Consider the following 25,426-nt stretch of genomic DNA (forward strand, 5'->3'; position numbering starts at 1 on the left):
CTCGAACAAGGGGGAAGACATGGACAAGCAAGTTTGTCTTCTGATGTCCACATGTGCTATGGCATTTGTTCCCCCAAACACACACACTCATAACACACACACACACACACACGCACGCACGCACGCATGCACATACACACTTTAAAAAGAAACAAAAAGAAAAGAAAAGAAAATGCAGCTTCCTGAGTCCACCCAAGAGACACTGCATGAGCATTCCTGGAGAAGGTCTGAGGTGCCTGCACTTTAAGCCAGTGACACAGATGGCTAAGAACCATGGTCTTAGGTATGGCAAGCAAAAATAATGCTAACATTGCACTCCTCCTTTTGTGGTCAGGCAGCAAGCTGGCTCAGATAAGAAAAATCCTAAGATGAAATATTGTTTATACTTTAGAAAAGTCTCATCTCTGGTCAGGTGGCTGAATCATTCTCTCCTTCCTTCCTTCCTTCCTTCCTTCCTTCCTTCCTTCCTTCCTTCCTCCCTCCCTCCCTCCCTCCCTCCCTCCCTCCCTCCCTCCCTGCAGAGCAGGAAGCGATCAGCTGTGTCAGCTGCCCTCTCAGGAGTAACATTTTAGAATGACTCTGAGTTGGTTGTCTTACGGTGTCATAGCAAACTCCTCCCAGTCCTCCACAGAGACTCAGGCAGGCCGAGGAGCACACCTGTGAGTCCTAATTTCTAATAGTTGAGAACTGAGACCCCTTTGTCCTCTTCCTGCCCAGAAGAGATGGAGGGTATAGAGTCAGGATAGTTTAGAGCCATCTTGTGGATACCTTTGAGCTTACTGCTTATCCTGTAGTGAGCAAGTCTGATTTCTGCCCACTGTCTCCCAGGAGTGGTACTTGGCTCAGTATACAGTGGAAATGTCTTCCTCATTACAGAACTCAAGACTTTTAGGGTACGAAGAAAATTTTCTGAAGAATGCAATTTCTCGACTTCCTAGCATATCCACTTCTCACATAGTTGAAGGACAAACATACTCTGGAGGAGTTAGAAAGTGAGTGGCAGTGGATGGGACTGGGATAGCCATGAGCCTAAGGGGAGATGGATGAATATCTTCAACATGGTGGGCCCACCTGCCTGAGAGGCACCAATCAGTCAAGGGAATGCATGTTACTGCTGTTATTACTTCTAGGGCCATCACAGATGCATCAGGACTAAAGCCTCTAGAGTAGATACGGAAGGGAAATGGTACAAAGGAGATACTATTATCATTTTATAGATGAAGATTTTGACTTTTTTTCTGGATGGATATCAAGCCAAGCAAGGCTGTAGTCATTGGCCTAATATCTTTGTGGTGCAGGATGCTTAGTAGGGAATGGGGTAGGAAGGAGAATACTCCCTATCCTGCTACCACAGCGTGTCCTTATTAGCAGAAGAGACTTTCCGGAGCTTCTGGGTTGCACTAACCACTTTCCTCACAGCTACAAGTAGATAGATAGATAGATAGATAGATAGATAGATAGATAGATAGATATTGCTAGCTAGCCAAATCGAGCAGGAAAGAATAAGAAGAAAGGAGACTTAAATGAGCAGAAGAGGTCAGGCCAGTATCTCAGAGCAGCAGTCGTTCCTCTTCCTATTAGGGTGCTGGGGTTAGGACCACATATGGCAGATTAGCTTCTCACACGCTCTGCCCACGGTGGATTCTGTTCTGGGTCTCCATTTATCCCACTTATGGGCTCAGATTGAATGACAGTGGTAGAGCCCAAAAGATACAGTGGAACGGTCAATACATAAAAACTTTATGTATACAGTGTGTGTGTGTGGTTTGTGCCCTTTTGTTTTAGTTTTTTTTTATTTATTTTTAGCCATATGTAAGTTTGCCACATGTGTGTTTTCCCACAGAGAAAGGGGGCATAAAAAGGCATCAGAGCTCCTGGAACTGGAATTATGGGTAGTTGTGAGCTTCTGGACTCAGGTTCTGGGAACTGAACTCTGGCTCTCTACAAGAGAAGCAAGCATTCTATTTATTTATTTATTTATTTATTTATTTATTTATTTATTTATTTATGGATTTTTCTTTTTTTATTATTTATTTATTAAAGATTTCTGCCTCCTCTCCGCCACCGCCTCCCATTTCCCTCCCCCTCCCCCAACCAAGTCCCCCTCCCTCATCAGCCCGAAGAGCAGTCAGGGTTCCCTGCCCTGTGGGAAGTCCAAGGACCTCCCACCTCCATCCAGGTCTAGTAAGGTGAGCACCCAAACTGCCTAGGCTCCCACAAAGCCAGTACGTGCAGTAGGATCAAAAACCCATTGCCATTGTTCTTGAGTTCTCAGTAGTCCTCATTGTTGGCTATGTTCAGCGAGTCCGGTTTTATCCCATGCTTTTTCAGACCCAGGCCAGCTGGCCTTGTTGAGTTCCCGATAGAACATCCCCATTGTCTCAGTGTGTGGGTGCACCCCTCGCGGTCCTGAGTTTCTTGCTCATGCTCTCTCTCCTGCTCCTGATTTGGACCTTGAGATTTCAGTCCGGTGAAGCAAGCATTCTTAATTGCTGAGCCATTCCTCCACTGCCCTCTGCCCTGTGTTTTGAGATAGGGTCACCCACTGAATTCAGAGATCACTAGTTTGTCTACACTGGCTGGCCAGCAGGCTCCATGCCTTCTCCCATCTCTGCTTCTCCAGTATTATGATTATAGGTACGTACACTGTGCTTGGGTTTGTATCAAGGTGCTGGGGATCCAAAGTCAGGTTTTCTTTCTGGTCCCACAGACACTTTACCAATCGAACCATCTCTTTAGCCCCCAAATAAAGCTTTATTAGAACACAGTCTTGACCATTTATTTTTTTACATGTTGCTAGGCTGCTTTTTGTGCTCTAACAGCAGAGTTTGAGTAGTTGCACCAGAGATTGTGAGACCTGCAAAGTCTCAAATGCTTTGTCAATGCCTGATTTAGAAAGTCTACACTGACGTTTAACTGCCTCGTTGTGAAGTGATACAGGTCACTTTCATGACAGTCTCTTTTCTGTTGCTGTGATAGAACACCATGGCTATGACAAGGCGTAAAATAGCTTGTTTGGACTCGCGGTTCCAGAGGATGAGAATCCATCACGGCAGAGTTGATAGCAGCTGGGGCTGGAAGGCAAGAGGAGTCTCAGTAGGAAAACAAAGTACTCTTGGATTGGCCCTGTGTCAAATAGTAGATGGCCAGCAGAAAACAAACTCAACAGTGTTGCTGGAGGTTCTTTGTCTTATAATGTTAAAGAGGGACTTCTTTCCTTCCTTCTTTCCTCCCTCCTTCCCTTCCTCCCGCCCTCCCTCCACTTACCTTACCTTACCTTACAGGTCCCTTGTATACATATTATAGCTTTAGGTTTTATGTTTTTATTTGTGTGTGCAAATGTGTGTGTGTCTGTCTATATGTATTTCTTGTTCTTTTTCCTTTGGCTCTCTGTCTTGTTTGGTCCTATTCCAGTTTGTATGTCTTTGTTTTATCTACTGCATTATTATTCCTTAGATGCCTGTCTGTGACTCTGTATGGGAGGTGATATGGGAAGGAATTTGGAGGAGTAGGGGAGGAGAAACTATGATCAGAATATATTATCTGAAAAAAAATCTATTTTTTTAAAAAAGAAAAAAGAGTTTACATCTTTTTTGTTTGTTTGCTTTTCAAGATGTGGTTTCTTGTGTAGTTCTGGCTGTCCTGGAACTTGCTCTGTAGACTAGGCTGGCCTTGGGGATCTGCCTGCCTGTGCATCCCGAGTGTTGGGATTAAAAGGTGTGCGCCACCACTGCCGGGTAAGGGTTTCTGTCTCGAACCGCAAACACTAAACAGAGAGGACAGCTTTGAAATGACAGATGTCTTTTAAACTCTCAAAGCCCACCTCCAGTGATGTGCTTCCTACAAAGTCACACCTCTAAACCTCCCAAAGAGAGCCATCAATTTGTGACCAAATATTCAAATACCTGAGACTGTGAGGGTAATTTCTCATTAAAACTGTCATGACTTCTATTCACAATTCACTGCATTTCACAGGCCCACTCGACCAACAGAAGCCAAAAGGTGCTTCCTACTGTGTTCTTGTGGGTCAGGGGCAACGAGAATATTGGGGAAACAGCTGCAATGGCCATCTGAGCGGTTATTCTGTCTTGGACTCAGTACTAGGTGGGGATATAAACAGATAAACAAGATAGAATTCTTCATCTTGAGAAACTCAAGGAAAGACAGCATTTGGGAGTGGGGGGTGGGGGGCTAAGAATAGGTTAGAGTCAAATGCCCTTCCCTAGAAGACATAGGGTTGTCTCTTACGAATTGTTAGATAGGAAAGATATCCTCTGAGCGTGACAATAGCAAGAACAGGGCACTGGCCACCTTGGCAGCGGTGGGGATGGCAGATTCCCTTCAGGCATATTTATATCAATAATAGAAGGGTTGCTTAACAGGAATTCTTAAGGGAAAGATGAGATAATTTCTTGTTTTGATATTTGTAAATTGATTTTGTTGAAGCCAGAGCTCTATCGTGCATATTATTACTGTTGTAACTCTGGCAAAGATGTGATTCAGATTGGCAAAGTGTCTGGAAAGGGGAAATCCAGGAAGGATGGGGACAGGCTGGGAGACAGACACGCAGAGCCAGCTGGCCTCTGGTTGCCCTGGGAGAGCTAGTGGCCTGGGAGCCTCGGCTACAATGGGCTCAGAGAGGGGGAGGAGACTGCAGACCAGAGTCCAAGAATACTTGGAGTTGCTGGAGGTGCTAAAGCCTGGCGAGGGAGTGGGAGCTGTCAGGGGAGGGGCACAGGCATGTGCACGGTGGGGGAGAGACATTTAAACATTGTAGGAATGAAGGATAAATTTAAAACCCATCAAATGGAGTTGAGACAGAACGACAACGTGAGGAACATGAGTCATTCTTTTTAGGGACCCACCCAACTGGTGGCAGGATTTGAAAAGCATTTTCTCCTTCATTTCTCCTCCTCATTAAGCTCAGCCTGGACCCTTCCCCCCACCCCACTGACTTCACTCAACCCTGGTGACCAGATGTGTATTGCTGACCAGTGCTCAACTCAGCTCCCGGAAGGCTTGGGCATCATGTCTGGAAAGATGAGTCCAGATGATAGAGAAGGAAGGGAGGCAAGCAAAGGAGCTGCCTCAGAGCTTGTTCTTTTGGGAGGTGCAGCTCTATGTTTTGCTCACATCAGATTTTCTCTTATATGCATCAAGGTCGACCTGTCAACTGGACTTTTCCTGTGATTACTATGTTATGTAGTGATGAGGTGATGGGTGTGGCACTTTTGGATTCTGCTTCATGGAGCACAAGCATTATGGTCAATATGGTAAAAACCAAAATGGGAGCTCAGTGTTGAAACTGAGTCTATTCTCAGTTCTGGCATATGGGCAGTGGGATCCTGGGTGGGTATGACCCTGGTGGGTCTCTCTACCTCTAGGACCTTATTGTTCTCTGAAATAACACGGTTGAACATTAACATTCATAACCATTCACATTATTTACTTTTCTGGTTTATTGTCTGATTTTCAGTTGCTGTTGGGGAAGGCAAAAGACAGTTTGAGGGCAGGTGTGTGTAGCATTCTGAAAGGATGCTTCCCCCGGGTCCCAGTGTGTAATGGTGCCTCATTTAGCACTAGCTGAGTGGTCTGGATGCCTAGGTTTCTCTGAGCACACAGTGTATGTCAGTTCTTAGCATCAAAGGGGTATGTATATACAACACTGTGGTTGCTAGGGTATGGTTGGGCATACGCTTGGGGAAAGATGGTGAAAGTTCAGGAATTGGGCTCTTGGCTGAAAGGTAGACAGCAATATCTTGAAGTAGAAAGCTGGTAGATAGTCATCTCAGGCCTGAAGGACTATCAGGACCTCAGACTTAGGAAAGATATATTTCCCACATCCCTTGGGTTCCTTGAATCCTCCTGTGTGCATAATGTCATCATTTACCTATGAACTTTCCTGTCCACAGCTCCTTTCCCTGGGGTAAGCCTATAGGCACCCATCCATACCTACCTTCAGGGTCCTGCCCTCTTCACAGCACCCCAGATACAGAAGGTAGTCCCCCTTGGTGCACCAGCAGACACCAGGCCTACGTCAGACTGTGTGGCAACAACCAGTGTTTCTCCTGTGTCCTCATGGGTAGGATGGGGACCATACCAAGCCCGTGTTGGGATTCATGGTACCCGGCACTGGGCTTGGCATATGATAAGCACTCCATCCGAAGTGAATCTGGCACTATTCTTCCTGATGTGGAAAACGAGAATTCGGCTTTGGGGAGTCATTGGAGCATCTGGATCCATACCTGCTCCCTGGGTCTTGAGGTGGATACATGCACCAAAAAAGGACATGCCCACAAGACACAGGACATACCCACTTTGTGGCTGGTCTGGGGAAGCATGCAGCCGCAGGAGGCCAGAACCGCAGAGGAGCTGGGAATACCGGTGAGGAAAGTTCTTTGAATCCAACCACTTTGCTGTCTACCTGAGATTCTTCTTACAGTTCTGGGCAGTGGCAGTGAGCCACAGATCCCAGCCCCCAAATAGGGGGAAACATTGCTCTGTACTGTACACTGTGTTGCTAGACAGTGGTGTGCAGCGACTTAGGTTTCAAGTGTTATTTGGCTCCCAGTACTTCCTCCTTACAGTGAGTTTATAGGGAGGTGAGTCCAGTGGTGAGTGGGGGGGTGGGGGGGTGGGATGACTGCATTGTAATCATGGAACATTTGTCTTCTGCACTAGATTTGAGTCTCATGGTAAGAATGAAGCCTGTTTTGCTTAAATTCTGCTACCCAGTGAGCCTGGTACCCAGACTAGTCTACAGTCGATACTACTGATCTTAGCATCTTTTACCAAGTTCCGCTTATGTGCCAGTTTATTGGCCAGGCCTGGGAAGCAGCCCCTAGCCTTGGAGGGTGGTGTCATTAATCTCTCTCTTCTCTATTTTCCTGTGCCCATGATCCTTCCCCCTTCCTCATCCCCATCCTTTGTCTCTGCCCACCCTTTCCCTGGCAGAGCAATGTTCTGTGATGGTGCCCGAGATGCGTGGAGTGAGCCCAGGCCGAAGGCTGCCCGAGCCTGCCCTGTGCCCGGCTACGGGAGGGAGCCCTGAGCCTGGGGCTGCTGGCCGGCGTCGCCACGTCCTGGCCCTGCCCGAGGAGGAGGCATGGCGGCCACAGCAGTGTGCCCTGCTCGAGGCCGATGCCTCCGACGAGGTGGGCATGCTGCCTGCCTCCCCGCGCTCTGCGATGGCCGGCTTCGACAACTTCTTCCCAGTGCAGGAGGGCGAGGGCCCGGGCTGGGAGGGCAGCTCCACGCTGGATGCAGGCTCCAGCACCTTCCTCCCTGTGAGCCCGGAGGTCATGAAGCGGAGGCGTGGGGGCCTCATCGAGCAGCGGGACATCATCAAGGCCCACGAGGCACACAAGATGCAGAGCACCCCGCAAGCCCGAAGAAAGGAGTGGGAGTGAGTATGGCAAGTGGGTGGGCCCTGGGGACTGGGTGGACCAGTGGTTGGGGAAGACCGGCCGGCAGGGCCTAGGCATTCATCTCTGCATCCATTAACCCAGAAGTAGGTCCCTCCCAGTGAGGTCCCTGTTGTCAGCCAGCCAGTGATCTTGTAGGCTACTCTGAATGTCATTGGGTCTGTCAAATAGAGGTCAATCAAACTTGGCCTTCTTCTGCCCAAGAAACTTGTTTTAAGCTCCTAGGAAGAAGAAACTGGCTCTAACTCTGTAAATCATGGAGGATGGATGGCATCTTGAACTGCCTGTGCCATGCTCCCTTCATGAACTGAAGGGCCTGCCCTTTCTGCCTCTATCCTCAGAGGGCAGGGAAGAGAATTCACCTGTGGCTTCCCCTCACCTTCTCTCTGTGTAGGACAGAGGGTTTCTGCTCTGATGTAGGCTGACTTGCAGGCATGCTGCTTGAGAATTTAGCTTGTTTTGTGTTTTACTATTTCCAGGAGTCATGACTTAAAGAAAGACAGTATTCCATATAATTTTCGACCGTCTCAATTTTATAGCCCCGTGTAAGGACTTAGTTTTGCTCTTTAAATCAGTTTATTGTGCACGTTCGCGTGTCCTGTGATTTTACGTCTTTCTTCCTGCCTGTGATGGTAGAAGTATTAAATGTCAAGCGACTAGAAATGTTTGTTTTCAAGGGCAGCATCCGTATTGGAATTTACTTGCTTGACTTTCATAGGTTAGATGGCTGGTGTGAGCTATGAGTTTGGGTATGTGCATGGGTAGACTGGATACCCTGTCTATTTTATGTGGATATGATTATTTATTAGTTTGTTCATCCATTCATTAGCCCTGATATGTGATGAGTTCCTGAGATGCAGGAGCTGAGTGTGGCCACAGTGTAATGAATGGCATTATTCATCTTTCAAGTTCTGTTAGTCTTTAAAACCTGTAAGTCTTTAGGTACAGGAAACACACGGCACTCCTCACTGAGACTCTGAGGTAGGTGCAGTTATATCCATATTTAACTAATAATCCCAGGGACATGACTTTCTCAGGCCTCTTGCTAATAACTATATTGTTATTGCAGTTCAGTCTTGATAAGGGATTTGCATCCTGCCATGCTGGCTCTAGAATTCCTGGTTTTTACCCAGAAGGCATGGTGCTTTTCATTCCCATAGTGTTTCTTATCTCAATGGGCTATGTCTTAGCCAGCCAACCAGTGTGAGGGCTAAGGGACTGAGGGCTCAAGGTGACCTTAGAAAGTCTTGGAAACTCAGTTTGGAAACTAAAAAGGAAGAATCAGGTAGCTAAGACAGTTAGTACATATTCATGAAGATCATGCTATATCATGGAAGCTGAAGCAGAAGGTGTTTCAAGTTCTAGGTGAGCCTGGCTGTACAAAAAGATCAGCCAGGGCTACATAGCAGGACCATATCTCAATCAAGGACCCCTACATAGGAGAAGTATTTCATTCTGTGTCTCTGTCATACCTTTATAAAATGACTCTGAAAAACCTCAAGGAAGTCTACGGAACAAAAACGTTGTTCATGTCACCCAAGGCCTATCTTGTGTCCTAATGTGAGAATTCCTACAATACTCGATGTAAAATTAGCTCCACTGTGAACTAGCAATGTGTAAAGACTTGGATGTATTTCACCAAGGTCACCCTTGCTAATGGGGGGTTATCAGGATCTAGTCCCAGACACCAACCTTGTGTGGAAGTGGGAACTGCTTCCAGCTAAGCAGGTGCACAGGGAGGTGAAACAGGGAAGCCACATAAGTGGCCCTGTGACTGGGGATGCCAGTCTTTAGGAACAAAGCCCTGGAGGAGGAGCCCACAAAGGGTGGGCTGACTGAGGAGGAAAGAGCTGAAGCAGTGAGAACAAACTGCTTTCAGAAGGAAGGCGGTGTTTTTACAGGATGTGCTGGGGGTCCAAGAAGGTGAGAATGGAGGTGTGCGGGGGTTCAAGAAGGTGAGGATTGGGGTGTGTGGGGGTCCAAGAAGATGAGGACGGAGGTGTGCGTGGGTCCCAGAAGGTGAGGACGGAAGTGTGCGGGGGTTCAAGAAGGTGAGGATAGAGGAAGAGCCATTGGTTTTGGAACATAATCTTAAAAGGACCAATTTCAGAAGGGTGGTGGAAGAAATCTGATTAGAGTTGGTTAATTAGTGAAAAAATGGAAGTGATGGAGTCAGTGATGTCATCCACCCGTGTCCCCTCAGCACTCAGCACTGTCATCTGCTTGGAGACCTCGGTGTTTAATACCACTGTGATTCCACACTCTGCCCCCATACATTCTCTCTTTTATGGCCTCAGGGTGCTTCTGACCCCTCTCAAACTCTCCAAACCTAAATATTGCACTGTCTAGAGCAGTGTTTCTCAACCTTCCCAATGCTGCAACCCTCAACCATAACATTATCTTCATTGCTAATTTTGCCACTGTTATAAATCTCAATGTAAATATCAGATATGCAGGATGGCTGATATGTGACCCCAAGGAAGTTGCAACCCACAAGTCCAGAGCCACTGGTCTAGAACTTGTATTTTAACATCAGAAAAGTCCTCTAACCTTTCTTCCTTCTGCTTTCTTTCCCCTCCCACCCCCTCTCTTCCCTCTAGTTCTTTCTTTCAGAGTCTTGTTACATAGCCCTGGCTGGCCTCGAGTTCTCCATCTTTCTGCCTTGCCTCCTGAGCGTGGGGATTACTGGTATTCACCACACACGTGTCGTTACAGAATCCTACCTGCTCCTCCAGATTATAGCCGTCTACAGGGTGCCAGTCAGTCCTTTCGCTCCACGAAGATTTTAATTCCATTGCTGCCTCTTTCTCCAGTACCTCCTTCTTCACACACTTCCCATGCAGTGATTCTTGTGTTCTTGCATGTGTCTGTTCCTGTGCCCCGGGCTCTTGGTTCCTTTGCTCCTTATTCCCAGTGACTTTGCCTCACGCACCCTGCTTTCACAGTTTTGCATCTTTGTATAATTCGCAGCTCCTCTGCCTCTCTTTCAAGAGTCCTTGCCTCTGGTCACCACCTCCTTTCTGTCCAGTAAACTCCCTTCCATATTCAGTTCCTTAGATTCTTTAGTCTCACTGCATCCGCAGCCAAACAATGGTGCTAATACTTTTTTTTTTTGCTACCTTTATCTTTAATCTTGTGTTTACTTCCCCCATCCTATAAAATTAAATCTTATTGTAGGAATAAAATATTTCCCAGAGGAAAATGATAAGCTTTTACTTGAGATCTTATCCTACCCTTTCCATTCATTCTCCCAGTTTCTAAGAGAGAACCAGTCATTAGCCTAGGTAAAGAATGCTCGCCGCCTTCCAAGCTGCTGTCGAGTCTGTCTCAGGCTTCACCATCATCTTTATCACTTCCTAGTGTTCGGCCTCCTCCTTCTTGACCCCCTCTGTTGCTTCCCCATGCTGGTCTTGCAGATCTCCAACTGCGCCTTTATCCTACTGACCACATCCATGTGCACTCGGACTTCTGAACATTTCTAGAAAAGACTCTCACAGCCATGCTGACTGTGGTCATAAACACAACTGCCACCTCAAGTCAGTCTTTGGACTCGCTCTGAAGTCTCTCTACCATTGTACTTGCACACTCATTCCTAAACTCCTGTGGAGAGGATCTCATTCTTGAACCCCAATATTTCCTTCAGTCCACTTAAGCTGATATAAGAAGTGCATTCCTACTTCAATCAGAAGAGCACGTGCCATCTTTCCCTCCCACATGGCCAGATCTGCATTTGCCCCTGAACCAGCTTTTTCCCTTCTGCTACTGTGGGCTGACTGCTCCTCAAGATCCTCCGGGGAGTCTCATGCCTGGGAGAGAAAGTTGAGCCCTCCTGTCTGCTTCCTCTGTTTCTCATGCTTGTACTTACAATTCCCCTCTGAACTCATTTAAATTCAACAAGACCTTCATTCTTACTTTGGGTTACTATAGTCTCCCCATTGACAATGCAATGGATGGCCTTCTATGTCCAGTTATTTTTGGGTAGCGGGGGCAGTGACGATACTGCTTGGCTACTGCTTCTGCCTCTTACTGTTTCTTCCATGGCTATCATGAGACCACAGTGACTCCCCCTTCCTCGCTGTTGCCTGATCTCTCTTACTAGTCTTCTTTTCTCCTTCTCCATCCCTGAACATTTTGAGTACCTGTTCCCTTCCCACCCATGTGTATTTCCTAATGCTCACCCAACCCCAGACCCTGAGCTCCCACCACAAGCTGGTAATTCACACCTTTGTATCGCCAAGACATTTCCCCTGAATTTTAGAAACACTCTACTCACTTCTTAACACCTTTGCCTGTTTGTCTTTAAGCAACATAGATTTAACACATCCAACACCTACCTAAACAATGCTTTTCTCTCAGGTCAACCGTTCCTGAGGCCTTCCTTTTTCAGTAAACGGTACCTATGACCTGTGGGTACTGTGGCCAGGAATGATGAAGTCATTCCTACTTTTTACACCAACACCCAGCTCTTGCCAGTCCCCTATTTGCTCTCCTTGAAAAATGTAGAGACTCACCTTTTTTTTTCATCTGTTCTGCTACCAGCTCCTTGATCTAAGTCACCGTTTATTTCTGTTCAAGGACCATGATTATGTATAACCTCCATTTTTGGCAATTTAGTATAAAATTTGTCATGGCTACAGCTTGTCAGTGGAACAATAGAACTGTTGGAGAGAGAGAGAGAGAGAGAGAGAGAGAGAGAGAGAGAGAGAGAGAGAGAGAGAGAGAGAGAGAGAGAGAGCACCAGCCATGGTCTTTACTAGGAGACTTACTTGTACTGTTCTAGAATCTTCCAAATGTGAATTCATTCACCCCGTGTCACCCGAACAAAACTGTCCTTGTTATTTTGTCAGTTTTGTGACATTTTGCCAAAATCCTAAAGAGAAATGAACTTATAGCATGAAAAATTTATTTTTAGTAGTTTTGGTCCAGGATCTCTTGGTCCAGTTGCTCCTCCGTCTGTGGCAGCTCTATGCATCCTGGTGCAGGCTCCTGGGGGAGGGAGCTGATCACTCCACAGTAGTCAAGATGAGGAAAAGCTCATGTGTGCGACACAAACAATGAAGTGTGATTCTGTGGCTAGATGAACCCACCCTTGAGGTCAGAGCCGTCAAGATCCAGTGTCCACCTAAAGGCTTATCTTTGACTCTGCTCCACTGGGGACCAAGCCTTCAACATGAGAGCCTTCAGGGGTGGGGCACAGAAAAGCAAAACCATAGGAATTATTCTTTCTGCTCTTCCGGCAAGGGCACAGAGTACTTAGGTCCTTTGTCCGAGGGGATTAGTTTGATCACCCCTCCAGCAGCCTCCCCATTTCCATCCCTACTTGCTAGAGTCTTTTTCCTCCTTGGTAGCTGACACCACCTACTCTGTCGACTTAGAATTTAAAAGGAGTTGGGAAGACATGCATGCTCTTTAACCAAATGTCAAGGTAGCCCTCAGCTCAGAACCCTATGGTGGCTTCCTGTCTGCACACACACAATAGCCCTTCATATGATCTGTGGGGGCCTGTATAATCTCTCTTTCCTGCCTGTTGCCCCTGCTCCCTGTCCTCCACAGAGATGGTTCTGACCCCCTTTCCCAGGGTCCTCCCTGACCTCTGCTTTAGTTACTTCCTAACCTCGTTATTCCTCGAAGATGCCCAGATCACTCTCACCTTAGCCTTAGTGGGGCCTTTTTACTGACGATGCTCTTTCTCCATCTACCTTCATCCTCCCATCCCCACCACCCCCCCGTCTAGAGGGACCATTAACTCTTCCTGTGTGAAACAGCATCTCCTCCGTCATCACTGACTTCTGTGTTGCCTTGTTTGTCATGTTAGTTCTTGCTTCCCCAGCACAGACATATACATTTTCTACTGGAGTAGAAGCAGACTCCGTCTTATCTTCAGGTTTGAGCACAGTGTCTGCTCTGTGGTTGGCTCATGATAGCCGAATTTCCTGGCCCGTTGTGCTGTGTGTGATTGTGTAGGTTGTTGACTCAATCTGAACAGTCAGTTGAGGAAGTGAGACGTCTTCGTCCTTGCCCTTTTCGGGGCTTCTAGAACCCCATGTCTTGTGCCTTCTGTTCTGTAAACAGCATCCTGCAGGTTCTCTCTCAGGTGGGGATTTGCTGCAGGAAATCCAGGATTTGCTGCCAGTTTCCTGCCCCTCCCTCAGCTCTGCTCCTCCTGGGGCCTTGTCCATCACCCACATATCTGACAGTGCACCATACACACACACACACACACACACACAGAGGCAGACAGATACACACATGCACAGACAGACACAATACAGACAGACACACAAACACACACACAGACAGACAAGCAGGCAGACACACACACATGCACAGACAGACACAGCACACACACACACACACACCATTACAAATCCCTCTCTTTGGCACCAAGTCAGGACTCTGGTGATGCAGGAAGCAGACTAGAAACCAACCTGGGATTTCCCCTGTGTTGTTGCCTACAGTGGGGTGTGCCAATTGCTGGTGAGGGAAGGATTGCTGAGGAGGAGGATCCCCAGAGTGCCAGGCTGTTTCCCACAGAAAGAACTCTAGGCGTGTTCTAGCGACAGCAGCTTCGTCTGCTTTCCCACCAAACAGGTTATTGCGTACAGAATGTTATTTCCCAAAGAACTTGCTAAGAGCTTTCTTCAAGTTTGGTGTGGGGGTTAGGAGGAGCTTAGGTTAAGACTCCATATAGAGTAAGGCTTACAGTTTTAACCTAGTAGAGCAAGAGCAGAATTTTACTAATGAAATTCTTTAATATAATTCCCTCCAGCTTACACAACGTTTGCACGTGTACTATTCATCTGATTTTCACAATGAACCTATAGACTAGCTGTTATGATTCCTGATCTACTAGAGAGAGAGCGAGAGATAGTGCCAGGCCAGAAGCCTGTCTTAATAATGGCTTCTGCCATTGATTGAGCCCTGGCTATGTGCTAGGTGCCTTGCTTGTATTATTTATACTGTTGGAAATAATAGGTCCTATTATACGGTACAGAAACATTTTATACGGGACTATTATTACATATAGGCTTGGAAGAAAGGAAATTATGTGTACCTCTTAAGTCTGCGTAGGCTGGCGTGCCTTACTCTATGAAGAGGGAAGCGGCATTTCCATAATCACAGTGCTTATCAGACTGTATTGTAATTGCCTGTTTACATGTCTGCGTCCCCCTCTAGTCTGTGTGCAGAGAAGTCTGTCTGCTCTCCACTGTGCTCCATCTCTCCGCACAGTACCCTGCACACGGTAGACGTTGAATAAATGGCTGTGAAGTGAGAATAAAAGGCAATGCCGATTTACACACTGGGAAACGAAGGCTCCAAGAGGCCGAATGGCTTGCCCTGTGTGACCGGGTTGGGATTCACACCACATCCACAGGCTACGCCATCCTTGCTTGTTCCTCTCTGCCTTAGTGTCCCCTGCAGTGACTAGTCTAGCGGTGAGTGGGTGATAGGAATCCAGTTCATACTTGAGTTATTGTGAGGTTGCTTGTAGACTGTGGGACCTTGGGCAGTTTGGGACCCCGGGTGGGATTTAATACTTACCTGGCAGCTGTAACTTTGGAACACTTCTGTTAGACCACATAGAGCAATGTACGTAAGTCCGAGGATTGATCAGGGCTTCTTAGCCTGAAGTCTTCATGGGTGACATCAACCAGGACCACATATTTACTTGACATGTGTGTTTGTGTGTTAGTTATATGTGGCATATGCATACAGGTGTGTGTGTGTGTGTGTGTCCCTGACCCATCCCTGTCCAACTTACTCTCTTGAGACAGGGTTTCTCACCAAGTCTGGAACTAGGCTGATGGCCAGGAAGCCCTAGTGATCCTTCTGTCTCTCCTCTTCTACCCCTACACAGCGCTGGGAATACAGGCATGGTGTACAGCCACGCCCAGCTCTTTTATATAACTGCTGGGGCTTTGAACTTAGGTACTCATGCTTGCAGAGAAGTCACTTCTTTAGTGCTCCAAACTTTGATTCTTGTAGCAAAATATTCGCTCAGTATCTCTGCGCCCTTGTCCAGTGTTTAAGCTATGGCGTGGTGGGAGCAAGCCTCCACATCCCCTTTGGATCCAGTTTCACTCCAGTTGTTTAAACCAAACGTTCTCATTATCCCTTCTTTCCTTCTCTTTACCCCACTTCTGACTAGCTGGCATCCCCACTGACACCATCTCTCAGACATACCCCAAGGGCAAAGCTTTTTCCACCCTCCCTGCTGCTAACCACTTCTAAACCGCCGCCACTGCCACAATACCTCCTAACTGGCCTCTCTCTTTGGACCTTGGTTTCTCTAAAACTAGTGAATGTGTCTATCACAGCAGACAGATCCAGTTAGGGAGACACAGCTTCCCATAATGTCAGAGGACATCCTGTACCCCTAGTCCTGACTTTCACACCCTGCCCCATTCGGTCTGTGCCTGAGCACCCCCCTTGCCTCCTGTCACTCCCTATTCCTAGCAACTGGCCTGTGTACATGACCAGACTAAGTCTGTTTATGTTTCTTCCCTGAATCTACCCATCCAGAATGTTCTTTCTTTCAATCCACAGGGTCCACAATGCTTGTCATTCAGACCTTGGATGCCTCCTGAAAAAGGTTGCCCCCATTATACCGTCTATAATAGAGTCTTGGCCATGGTGTTCTGTGGCCTTCTGCAGCTGCCTGTCCCCTCTGATAAGAGTGTCAGAGCCACGGGGAGAGGTTGTTACTGCCTGGTCTCTGTGCACTCCAGGGTCAAGAACAACACCCGTATTTGGTGTTTGTGCATGGAAGAATTCTCCGTGATGCGTTGGTGTGGTGAACATTATGACCTAGGCACTTGCCAGGCTTTTGTCAGCCCCAGCAATGCTGTCAGGACCTGTCCAGGAAGCTCAGGATCCCAGGGGTTCTAACTGTGGAGCAGGATAGCCCTATGGAGCAGGATAGCCCTGTGGAGCAGGATGGCCCTGTGGAGCAGGATAGCCCTGTGGAGCAGGATGGCCCTGCGGAGCTCATGGGTCACAAAGCCAGGCTGGTACAGTACAAGTTGGATGGCACCTTCCTCTTCCTTCCCCCTGTTTAATCTTGATGGACTGTGCCTTCCTTGACTTTGATCAGATGCTTTTGCCCTTCTGAGCCTCGTTTTCCTCCTTTGTTAGATTACAAGTGAGTGCAGACATGTGTCTGAACAGCCACAGAGGGAGACAGTATTTGCCACGTGTCCGCCACTTGGCCCTTTCCCCCAGTGCCTAGTTCCCCCCAGTGCCTGGTTCCCCCCAGTGCCTGGTTCCCCCAGTGCCTAGTTCCCCCCAGTGCCTGGTTCCCCCAGTGCCTGGTTCCCCCAGTGCCCTCACTGCCCGGGCCCTTGACCCACTGTTATCATCTGCCTTGGGCATCTGAGGGGCTCTGAAGCAGAGACTGGCTCAGTTAGCTGGGATCTGCTGCAGATGCCAGTGGATCTCAGCGACACACGGGTGAGTGGGTGTGGAAATACACAGTTTCTGGCACAAGAAGGCTGTGAACACATATCAGCATTCAGCGTCAACATCATCCAGACCTCATCATAGACAAGGAAGATGGACAGTGGGGATTCTGAAAGGCTGGGTGACTACTTCACATAGACCATTCCTCCATGGCAGTGTCATGGGCCCAGTGAGCGATGCGCCACTCCCGAATTCCTGCTCCACTTCTGTCTCATCTGCCCTGTGGTACTGATGGGGAGGGGGCCAATGAGGACGGGCAGCCAGATGGGGAGGAAGGCCAATCAAACATTCAAATAGCATTCTCACAAACATTTACACTGTACTCGATAGTACAGCATTCTGTAGGAGACAGATATCTCTGCCTGAGGGCATTCTGGTTGAATTTTAAAGACCTTTAAGCCTTTTTCCCCCTGGCCTTCTTGAAAAGCAACCATTCCTACACAGATCAAGAGGCACGTGCTGCCACCTGCTGGCAAAGTAGGGCACAGCTTGACTTAGTTCTTTGAATAGTACTATCTGTGGAAATTATTGCAGGAGAAAAATTTATTTAGTTGAGTAAAGATGCTTTCGTTGAATGATCTGAGATTTTAGTTCCATTCCAAATTGTGTTCTTCAGGAGGAGATGAGGTCTGAAGGTCGCTCTGGTACACACCAATTCCTACAGCTAGCCCTTGGCTAAGTACAATCGTTTGGATGGCTATTGGCCCTGAAGGCTCCTGAGCTTGCAGGTCAGCAAGGCCCAACCCCCACAGCTCAAATATTAGCCATTCTGGACTCTTGGAGTTGTAGTATAACATGCCTGCCGAAAGCAAGGCAGATGCCAACAGAACATGGAAACCGCAAGCCTTCAACACACACTGCCATCTCCAGACAGCAACACATTTGAGAGCCGGCAGACCTGGCTCATATGACCTGGAGCATATGTCCTGCTTTCTCAGGATTCTGAGCAGAACAGGAAGCCACAGAGAATCTAGGGAACCAGGGCCCACCAGGAACTGACACAGTTTGAGTGAGTCCTAGGGATTTGCTTTTCAAATGGGCCCTCAGGGCACGAGAAGGCTGGTGAAGGCTTGAGGACCTGAGTTAGATCCCTGCCTGGCCCTCGGATAAATGCTGAGCACCTGTGTGCCTATGATCTCAGTGCTGGGGAGGCAGAGACAGGCACGTCCCAAGGCTCACTGATCAGCCAACTTTGTCAAATGAATGAGCTTTGGCTTCAGTGAGAGACCTTATCTCAAAAACAAAAACAAAAACACAGAGAGCAACCGAGGGAGACATCTGATGATCTCTGCTCTCCACATTCATGCATATACATGGCTCACACATGAACACACACATACACATAGAGACACAGGCACACAGGCACTTTGGGCAACTTCAGCACATACCCTTCAATTTCTTTCCTTGTTCTAGAAGGATTCAAAACAAGAGCCCATCTGTATGACTGCTCTCCAGTGACTTATCTTTTCCTGACTTTTCTACCGTCCTATCTTTCATAGTCTAGAAAATTTCGTCTATGGCAGAGTGAGGGAATGAACTGAATGATGCCCGCAGCAGCACAGCTTTGATCACAGTGGTGAATCTGTCCTTGGACAAAGCCCCCCTGCCACCACACACACACACACACCTGTACCCTTCTCGCTAAGGAGGCCTTCTGCCTTGCTAGAAACACAAATATCCTGGAACTGTGGCTCACACGTACAGTCTCAGCATTCCGGAAACTGAGGCAGAAGGATCTTGGGTTTGAGACCAATCTGGCCTACATAGTCTGACCTGTCTTAAAAATGCACACACAAAGAAATTTCACCACAAAACAGCAGTTTGTATGCCTACCCTCCCTGCTTCTGAGGGTGGGGTAGCGGGTAGGAGGGGTAAGCAGGTGTCTTTGTCTTGCCCTGAGCACTGTGCCAGGAGCCAGCACTGTGCTAGATCTGTTGCCCAGACTTGAAAGAAGGACGGGAAAGGAGTCTGCACTCACAGCTCGTGCTCAGAGTCCTGCCTGCCTCCCTCATTCGGTCTATTTTGGTGCCTGGTATATTCTTCTCCTACATCTCTCTCTTATCTCCACCCTGCCTGTGTGGATATAACTGAATATCTTCAGATCAATTGGCCTTTGAATATGCGAAGATTCTATCCCCAGTCACCTTTTTGGGAGCAAAGGTGGCGAAAGATTAAAGCCTCTCTTGCTAGCTGTACAATAGATTGTACTTTCCCTAGAGTTTTTTTACTTCTATGGTGCCCTCTAGTGGTTATTTATGTACATTGCAGTCATAGTCTGGGAAGCTGTGTACTGTTGCAGAGGTCTGGCAAGGGCCTAGAGGAGAGTCATCAAATGACAGGCCAGGAAACAGGTCAGAAGGCCAAAACCCCTGACAGAGCAGGTGCGCAGGGTCAGGGGTTTCTATCTCATCCCAGGGATCCTCCTTCACAGCAACCTGCACTCGCTTTCCATTCTCATTTGAAGAGCTCACCTAGGTACCTTGGCTGCACTTGAGTCAAAGATGAGGACACCTTCTCTTAGATGGGACAGGACACATTGGGACAGAAAAGAAACAGTGCTGAGGAGGCGAATGGCGCTGCAGGAATCTGTGATGGGCGTCAGAGTGGAAAACGGTGCTGAAAACAAACCCTCATCGAACAGGGTTGATAACCACAGTTTCAGCACCATTGACACCACCACCTCCCAGCATCCTCTGAGAAGCTGAAGTGCAGCCACTTGTTGACCCCCTGAAGGGGAGCTCTTTCCTCTCCTCTCAGCACAGAACAACCCTTCTGCTGATTGCTCCCAGGCCTGGATCTCTTTTCTCTTCCTCCCCTTTTCTGTTTCTGGCCCCCTCCACACCTTTTCTTTTGCCCTGAAGTAGAGGAGGGATGCAGGACTGTGGGGCTTGCCCCCTTCCTTCCTCTCTTGCCCAGTGTCCCATGCTTGCAGATGCTTTGCAGCAATGCTCACATGCCACCGCCCAGCTTCATCACATTTTCTGGGTGCTTGAAGACACAGTTTCATTATCCGCTGACCCTAGTAGCAGAAGCCCCTGCCCTCCCCAAACTTACAGAGAGCAGCGGGGAGGTTCTGGGTTTAGAGCCGGGCAGAACTGTGCTCAGTACAGGGGCAGGATACATGGGGCAGGGGCAGGGGTGTGTGCAGCTGATATAACCCAGTGCACTGGGGCCAAGCCCAGCTTTGTGCCATTGCCCCTGGTCTCATCTTCCCAGGATACCATCCACTGCATTTGCTCCTCTCCATCTCTAACACCTGAGCTGCCAAATATTTGTTCCTTCTCCCCTCTTCCCTCACCTTACCCCCTCCTCTCTGGCATGAAAGTGAAATCAAGCCACACGTAAGAGTCTACAATTTGCTTTTGTTCTTTTACTTAAAAATAATATTAGTATGAGATGGGCATCTTTCCTGGGTCGTTTCTAGAAAAACGGTCCTTAGTGTCTCTTTCAGGCGGTATGTACGGTACTCCTGAACATGGATGAGGAGCTGTGAGCTCAAGCACCCTGTCAGAGGGAGTTGCTGAGGGAAATGGGTGGCATGTGCTGCCACAGTCCGCACTTCCATTTCTGCAGGCTCAGTTCCCAGGAGCTGTCTGTGGAAGGGCCTTCCCCACACTGTGTCCCCCTCCTCCCTCCTCCAGGACTTCTGCTTCTCCCCCGCCCCACATCCTAGCTTCACATTGAAATGTGAACTTTCGCTGTCCGTGTTATCTCTGTTCCCATAGGAGAGGCTGAATGAATTAGTAATACAGCAGCAGGAAACAGAGAGATGGAGCCATTAATTGTCAGCCAGTGTTCCTAACCTCTCAGGGCCACTAATTAGCTCACTAACAGATTCAGTTTTATCCCGAGCCAGGGCCATGCTTTGGGCATGCTTGGGGCTCAGCTTGTGGCATCCGGCACAGAGGGGCAGTCCTGTGTCTTCTGGATGGCTAGGGTGCATTTGCTGAATTCAGAAGTGTCTATAGGGACCCCTGGGTGCCTTCTTGGAGTGGAAGGATAAACTGGGGTGGAGGCAGGGTGGGAATGCTGTTATCTGGGTGGAGCTGGATGGAGTGTGTGCTGTTCTTGGGTCCTGGTAACCGCAGGTGAGTTACTCTTGCCAAGCTGTGTTGTGTAGAGCTGTCTTGTAAACACAGGTTCTCCCATAGGAGGGTAGCCTCTGCATTGCACACAGACTTTCTGGGTGAGAGCATTAACTCTGGCACCATGGCAGTGCCAGGCTTATAGACAGGGGCTCATGAATTGTTTCTTTAAGAAGCTGTATAGTTTTGGCCTTTTTGTCTATCTGGGCTTTGAAATGCAGATTGGAGTCATCCCCCATTCCTCTGCAATGAGGGCTATTGGTTAAGAACACATGGGATCATTGTCTGTTCTTCAGTCCTATCTGTGTTTCCCACGGGAAGCTTGGCTTTCTTATTAGTTACATAGAATTAAGAATCATTTAGGGCTGAGTGGCAATAGCACAAGCCTGTAATCCCAGCACTTGGGAGGCAGAAACAGGTGGATCTCAGAGAGTTTGAGGCCAGCCTGGTCTACAAAGTGAATTCCAGTACAGTCATTGCTACAAAGAGAAATCCTGTCTTGAAAAAAAAGAAAAAGGAAAAATAGAAGGAGAAGAAGAAGGAGGAGGAGGAGGAGGAGGAGGAGGAGGAGGAGGAGGAGGAAAGAGAAAGGAGACAAAGAAGAGAATAATAATAATAATAATAATAATAATAATAATAATAATAATAATAATAATTTAATACTGAGGTGCACTCTAATCTGATGACACTCACCATTCATGAAGAGACTGGTAGCCTCCAGATAAAGTGCTTTACAATACTGGTTGGAATTCTCAACCCTTTCCCATCTTCCTTTTTCTTTTAGTGACTCAATCTCTTGTATCCCAGGCTAGTCTCAAACTTTCTATGTAGCTGAGGATACCCTTGAACTCCTGATCCTCCTGCCTCCACCTCCCTGAGAGCTGGGATTCCAGGTATGTACCACAGCTTATCTGGTGTGGGACAATGGTCTGTATTCTGTCAATTAAATAAATGCTGATTGGCCAGTAGCCAGGAAGGAAGTATAGGTGAGACAACCAGACTGGAAGCAGAGGCAGGTCAATGAGAACAGGAAAATTCTGGGAAGAAGGATTCCCATTCCTCTGTAGTCCTGGCCCATCCACTGAAGAGGCAAGATGTGACTGCCTCGCTGAAAAAAGCACTGAGCCATGTGGCTAACATAGATAAGAATAATGGGCTAATGTAAGTTATGAGAGTTAATGAGAAGCCTGAGCTAATGGGCCAATCACTTTAAAGTTAATGTAGACCTCTGTGTGATTTCTTTGGGACTTAATGATTGCGGGGACCAGGCGGGACAGAAAACACTCAGTCAACACTTGTCTATGCGCTGGAATTCAAACCCGGGTCCTTGTGTATTCCAGGCAGGCCCTCTACCAACTGAGCCACATCTATGTCCTACCTTTCTTTTTCTAAGCCCCTCCTTCCCCCTCCTGTCTTACATGTACCCAATTTGGGGTCCTGTGACCAAAGAACTGTTTTCCTCTGTTCACATGCAGAGCATCTAGGCCTCTTTGCTGGCCCTGGCTTAGACTTTGTCCGGCTCCTCCTCTCTTCTGTGCCAGGGGCATTTTGCCTCACCTTTATGCACTTGTTTCTGGCCTGGTGCCACACTCCTCCAGAAAGGTGAGGCTGCTTGCTGCAGGTTGGCTTCTGGAGAACAGACTGGGTCTGAGCTCATGTGCAGGTTTTCTGGAGGTACTTTTGGGAATCCTATATGGGCTAGCAGAAAGGAGAAAAGAGGGTGGGGTTGAACAATAGGGAAAGGTGGGCTGTGGTGCTCAGGCGACCTCCTGGAAGGTTCTGGAGCCTGTCCTGAGTTAGAACAAAGAAGCTAGGCTTTTGGTCCCTGATCTACTGGTCACTGGGAACAGACTCCTCCAGATGTCATGATGTTTGCCAGTCTTCCTGAAGAGGGCTGATCCCTCATTTTCAGAAGTTCCTGGGGACAGGGAGGCAGAATTCCCCAGTCCAGAGGGGAGATAGTGGCACATCTCCAGCACCCACTTGGGGCCACAGGGGCTGTTGTCTTTGTCCTGTGCCTGGCAGTGGGTGGGCAGAGCCTGGCCTCTGCTCAGTGGTAGGTTCTGCAGCTGTAGATTACTGAGATGGGTCACCGAAACTATCTGAGACACTAGCCAGGGAATGTTCCCTCATGGTGTCTTCTGGACCCACGCTTCTCTGTCTCAACTTCACATCACCTCTCTGTGGAAATGACTGGAACCTCTCAATAGAGGGTCTGAGTGTTCCTCACTTTAGCCAACAGGGACCGTCTGCTCAGCTCTGTCCCCAGCTAAAGATGCTTTAGGCAGCACACTCAGTAGAAGTGCAGGAGTCTCAGGACGAGAGTGCTTGCATCTATTGCTCCCCAGCCTTGGACACATGGGTCTCACTCTTTCTCTGCTTGAGGGCACCAGTGTCTCATGGGTAATGGGTGCTTAGTATCATGGCTGATGTTTCTTCTTGTTCTTGGTCCTGCCTTCCTTATTGTGACTAGGAAGAAAGAACAGCCACTTATATGGTAACCTTAGCTTCCTCCACTCAGGGTCATTAAAAAACTGGGGTGTCTAGAGCCCAGCCCCCAAAGATACAGATGGGTCATTTAGGTAGAGTTTGGACACAGTCATGAATGTCTTCAGGTGCTTGTTTTGATAACCCTGTGACCCCAGGGTGGGCAAGCAGCTGATACTCTCTGGCCTTTCAGCTCTGCCGGGAAGAAGTACTGCACCAGCCCCCCTGGAACACAGCAGGCCACCAGAGACTACCTCCCAAGGAGTGGCTACTCTTCTGAGTTGTTCTAGGTCTTTGTACAAGTAAAGCAAGGGTACAGGGTTCGTGCTGGGTGACAAGGGTGGTGGAGCCTTTGAGTCTACTTTGAGCTCAACACTTCTTGTCTGTGGGTGAAGAGCTTAGCCTTCCTGAACCATACCTTCATCATCTATAGGATACCATGTGCCTTTCAGCATGCTGCATGACATGCATATTGGCACGGTCACTGGTCAGGCCCTAAGTCACATAGCCACAGTTGGGATTGAGCCCATTCTCACGGACTTTTGGTGAGGCTGCCTTGCCATTCTGCATGGCTACAACTAAGGTCCTCAGTTAACTCAAGGAACAAGGCTACTTACCCATCTTTCCACAGACTCAGCAGTGATTAGGCTAGTTACTTCACTATGGTGGACTTCTCCCAGAATCTCAGGTAACCTGTTGACTTCCATACCCACAGCCAGAAACCCTCCTTACACACACCATGAACAATTTTTCCTACGTTTATCGATCACATTCACATATATAAAATAGAAAAATAAATTCCAAAGAATGACCCTTGCTTAAGTTTTCAATTCTATGTTTGTAAAAGTGAAAGTTAGGGGCTGGAGAGATGGCTTGGCAGTTAAGACCACTGGCTGCTCTTTTCGGCAGACCCAGGGTTTATTTCCGGGCAACCACATGGTGGTTCACAAGCATCTGTAGTGAGATCTGGTGCCATCTTCTGGCCTGAAGGAGTATGTGCAGGAAGAACCCTGAATACACAATAAATAAATAAGTAAATATAAAAATAAATATATATTTTTTAAAGTGGAAGTTGAATTCAGCTCACACAGGTAAAACAAGAGGTAAATTTAAGTTCTTCCATCAGGCGAGTTTCAGTAGAAGGCTGAAGCCACTACGAGGGCTTGATACAGCAGTGTGCATTGCCTTCACCATGCAGTTGCTTTTCACCTGCTTTTGATGGCAGTTCCCTGAAACCCAGAGGTGAGAACCATAATGTGAAGATAGTCCTGGCTCCTGAAATTTCCAAGTGAGATTTCCCCAGTAGGAACTCTATTGAGATGGCATGGTGATGGTTTAAATCAATGAAAGACAGAAACCTAACTGGCCAACTAGGTCTGGGGTTCCAGACAATTCCTAACTGGTGAGTGAAATAGCTACTATGTCCTTCCTGACTTGTCCCAGTGCTGTGGGACAATGCTCTTACACACTGTAAAGATTTGTCACTCATATTAGTTTAATACAATACTGATTGACCAGTAAATAGACAGGGAGTATTATAGGCAGGGCGACCAGTCTAAGGGAATTCTAGGAAGGGGAAAGGCAGAGAGTCAGTCACAAACCAGACACAGAAGAAGCAAGATGAGAATGTGAGAATGTCTTACTGAGAAAAGGTACCAAGCCATGTGGCTAAACATAGATAATAATTATGGGTTAATTTAAGTTGTAAGAGCCAGTTAATAATATGCCTGAGCTAATAGGCCAAACAGTTCTTAATTAATATAAACCTCTGTGTGTTCCTTTGGGACTGAAAAACTGAAAGATCAGATGGGACAGAAACTTCCATCAAAACCCCAGGATGACAGACATGCCAGTGAGCCTGAGAAATTGATGTTATTTGACAGAGGGTTCCTGTCCACCCCACCTCCCTCTGTCCCAAACCACAAAACCACTTAACTATTTCCAGGCATATTATTTCTGTGATCTCTGCAG

At 47.7% G+C, this 25,426-nt stretch overlaps 1 protein-coding gene across 10 annotated transcripts in view; it reads left to right on the forward strand.

The window, feature by feature from the left end:
• Positions 1-25,426, forward strand: part of Cacna1e (calcium voltage-gated channel subunit alpha1 E) — a 476,043-nt gene that overhangs the window by 83,683 nt on the left and 366,934 nt on the right. For all 10 annotated transcript variants that reach the window (XM_057770437.1, XM_057770436.1, XM_057770443.1 and 7 more), the window contains exon 2: positions 6,955-7,405. In XM_057770437.1, coding sequence (XP_057626420.1) covers positions 6,969-7,405 — 437 coding nt within the window. In that variant the 5' untranslated portion in view covers positions 6,955-6,968. The remainder of the gene's footprint in view (positions 1-6,954; positions 7,406-25,426) is intronic.

Source organism: Chionomys nivalis, chromosome 5 (genome assembly GCF_950005125.1).
Source record: "Chionomys nivalis chromosome 5, mChiNiv1.1, whole genome shotgun sequence".
NCBI classification, from domain to species: domain Eukaryota; kingdom Metazoa; phylum Chordata; class Mammalia; order Rodentia; family Cricetidae; genus Chionomys; species Chionomys nivalis.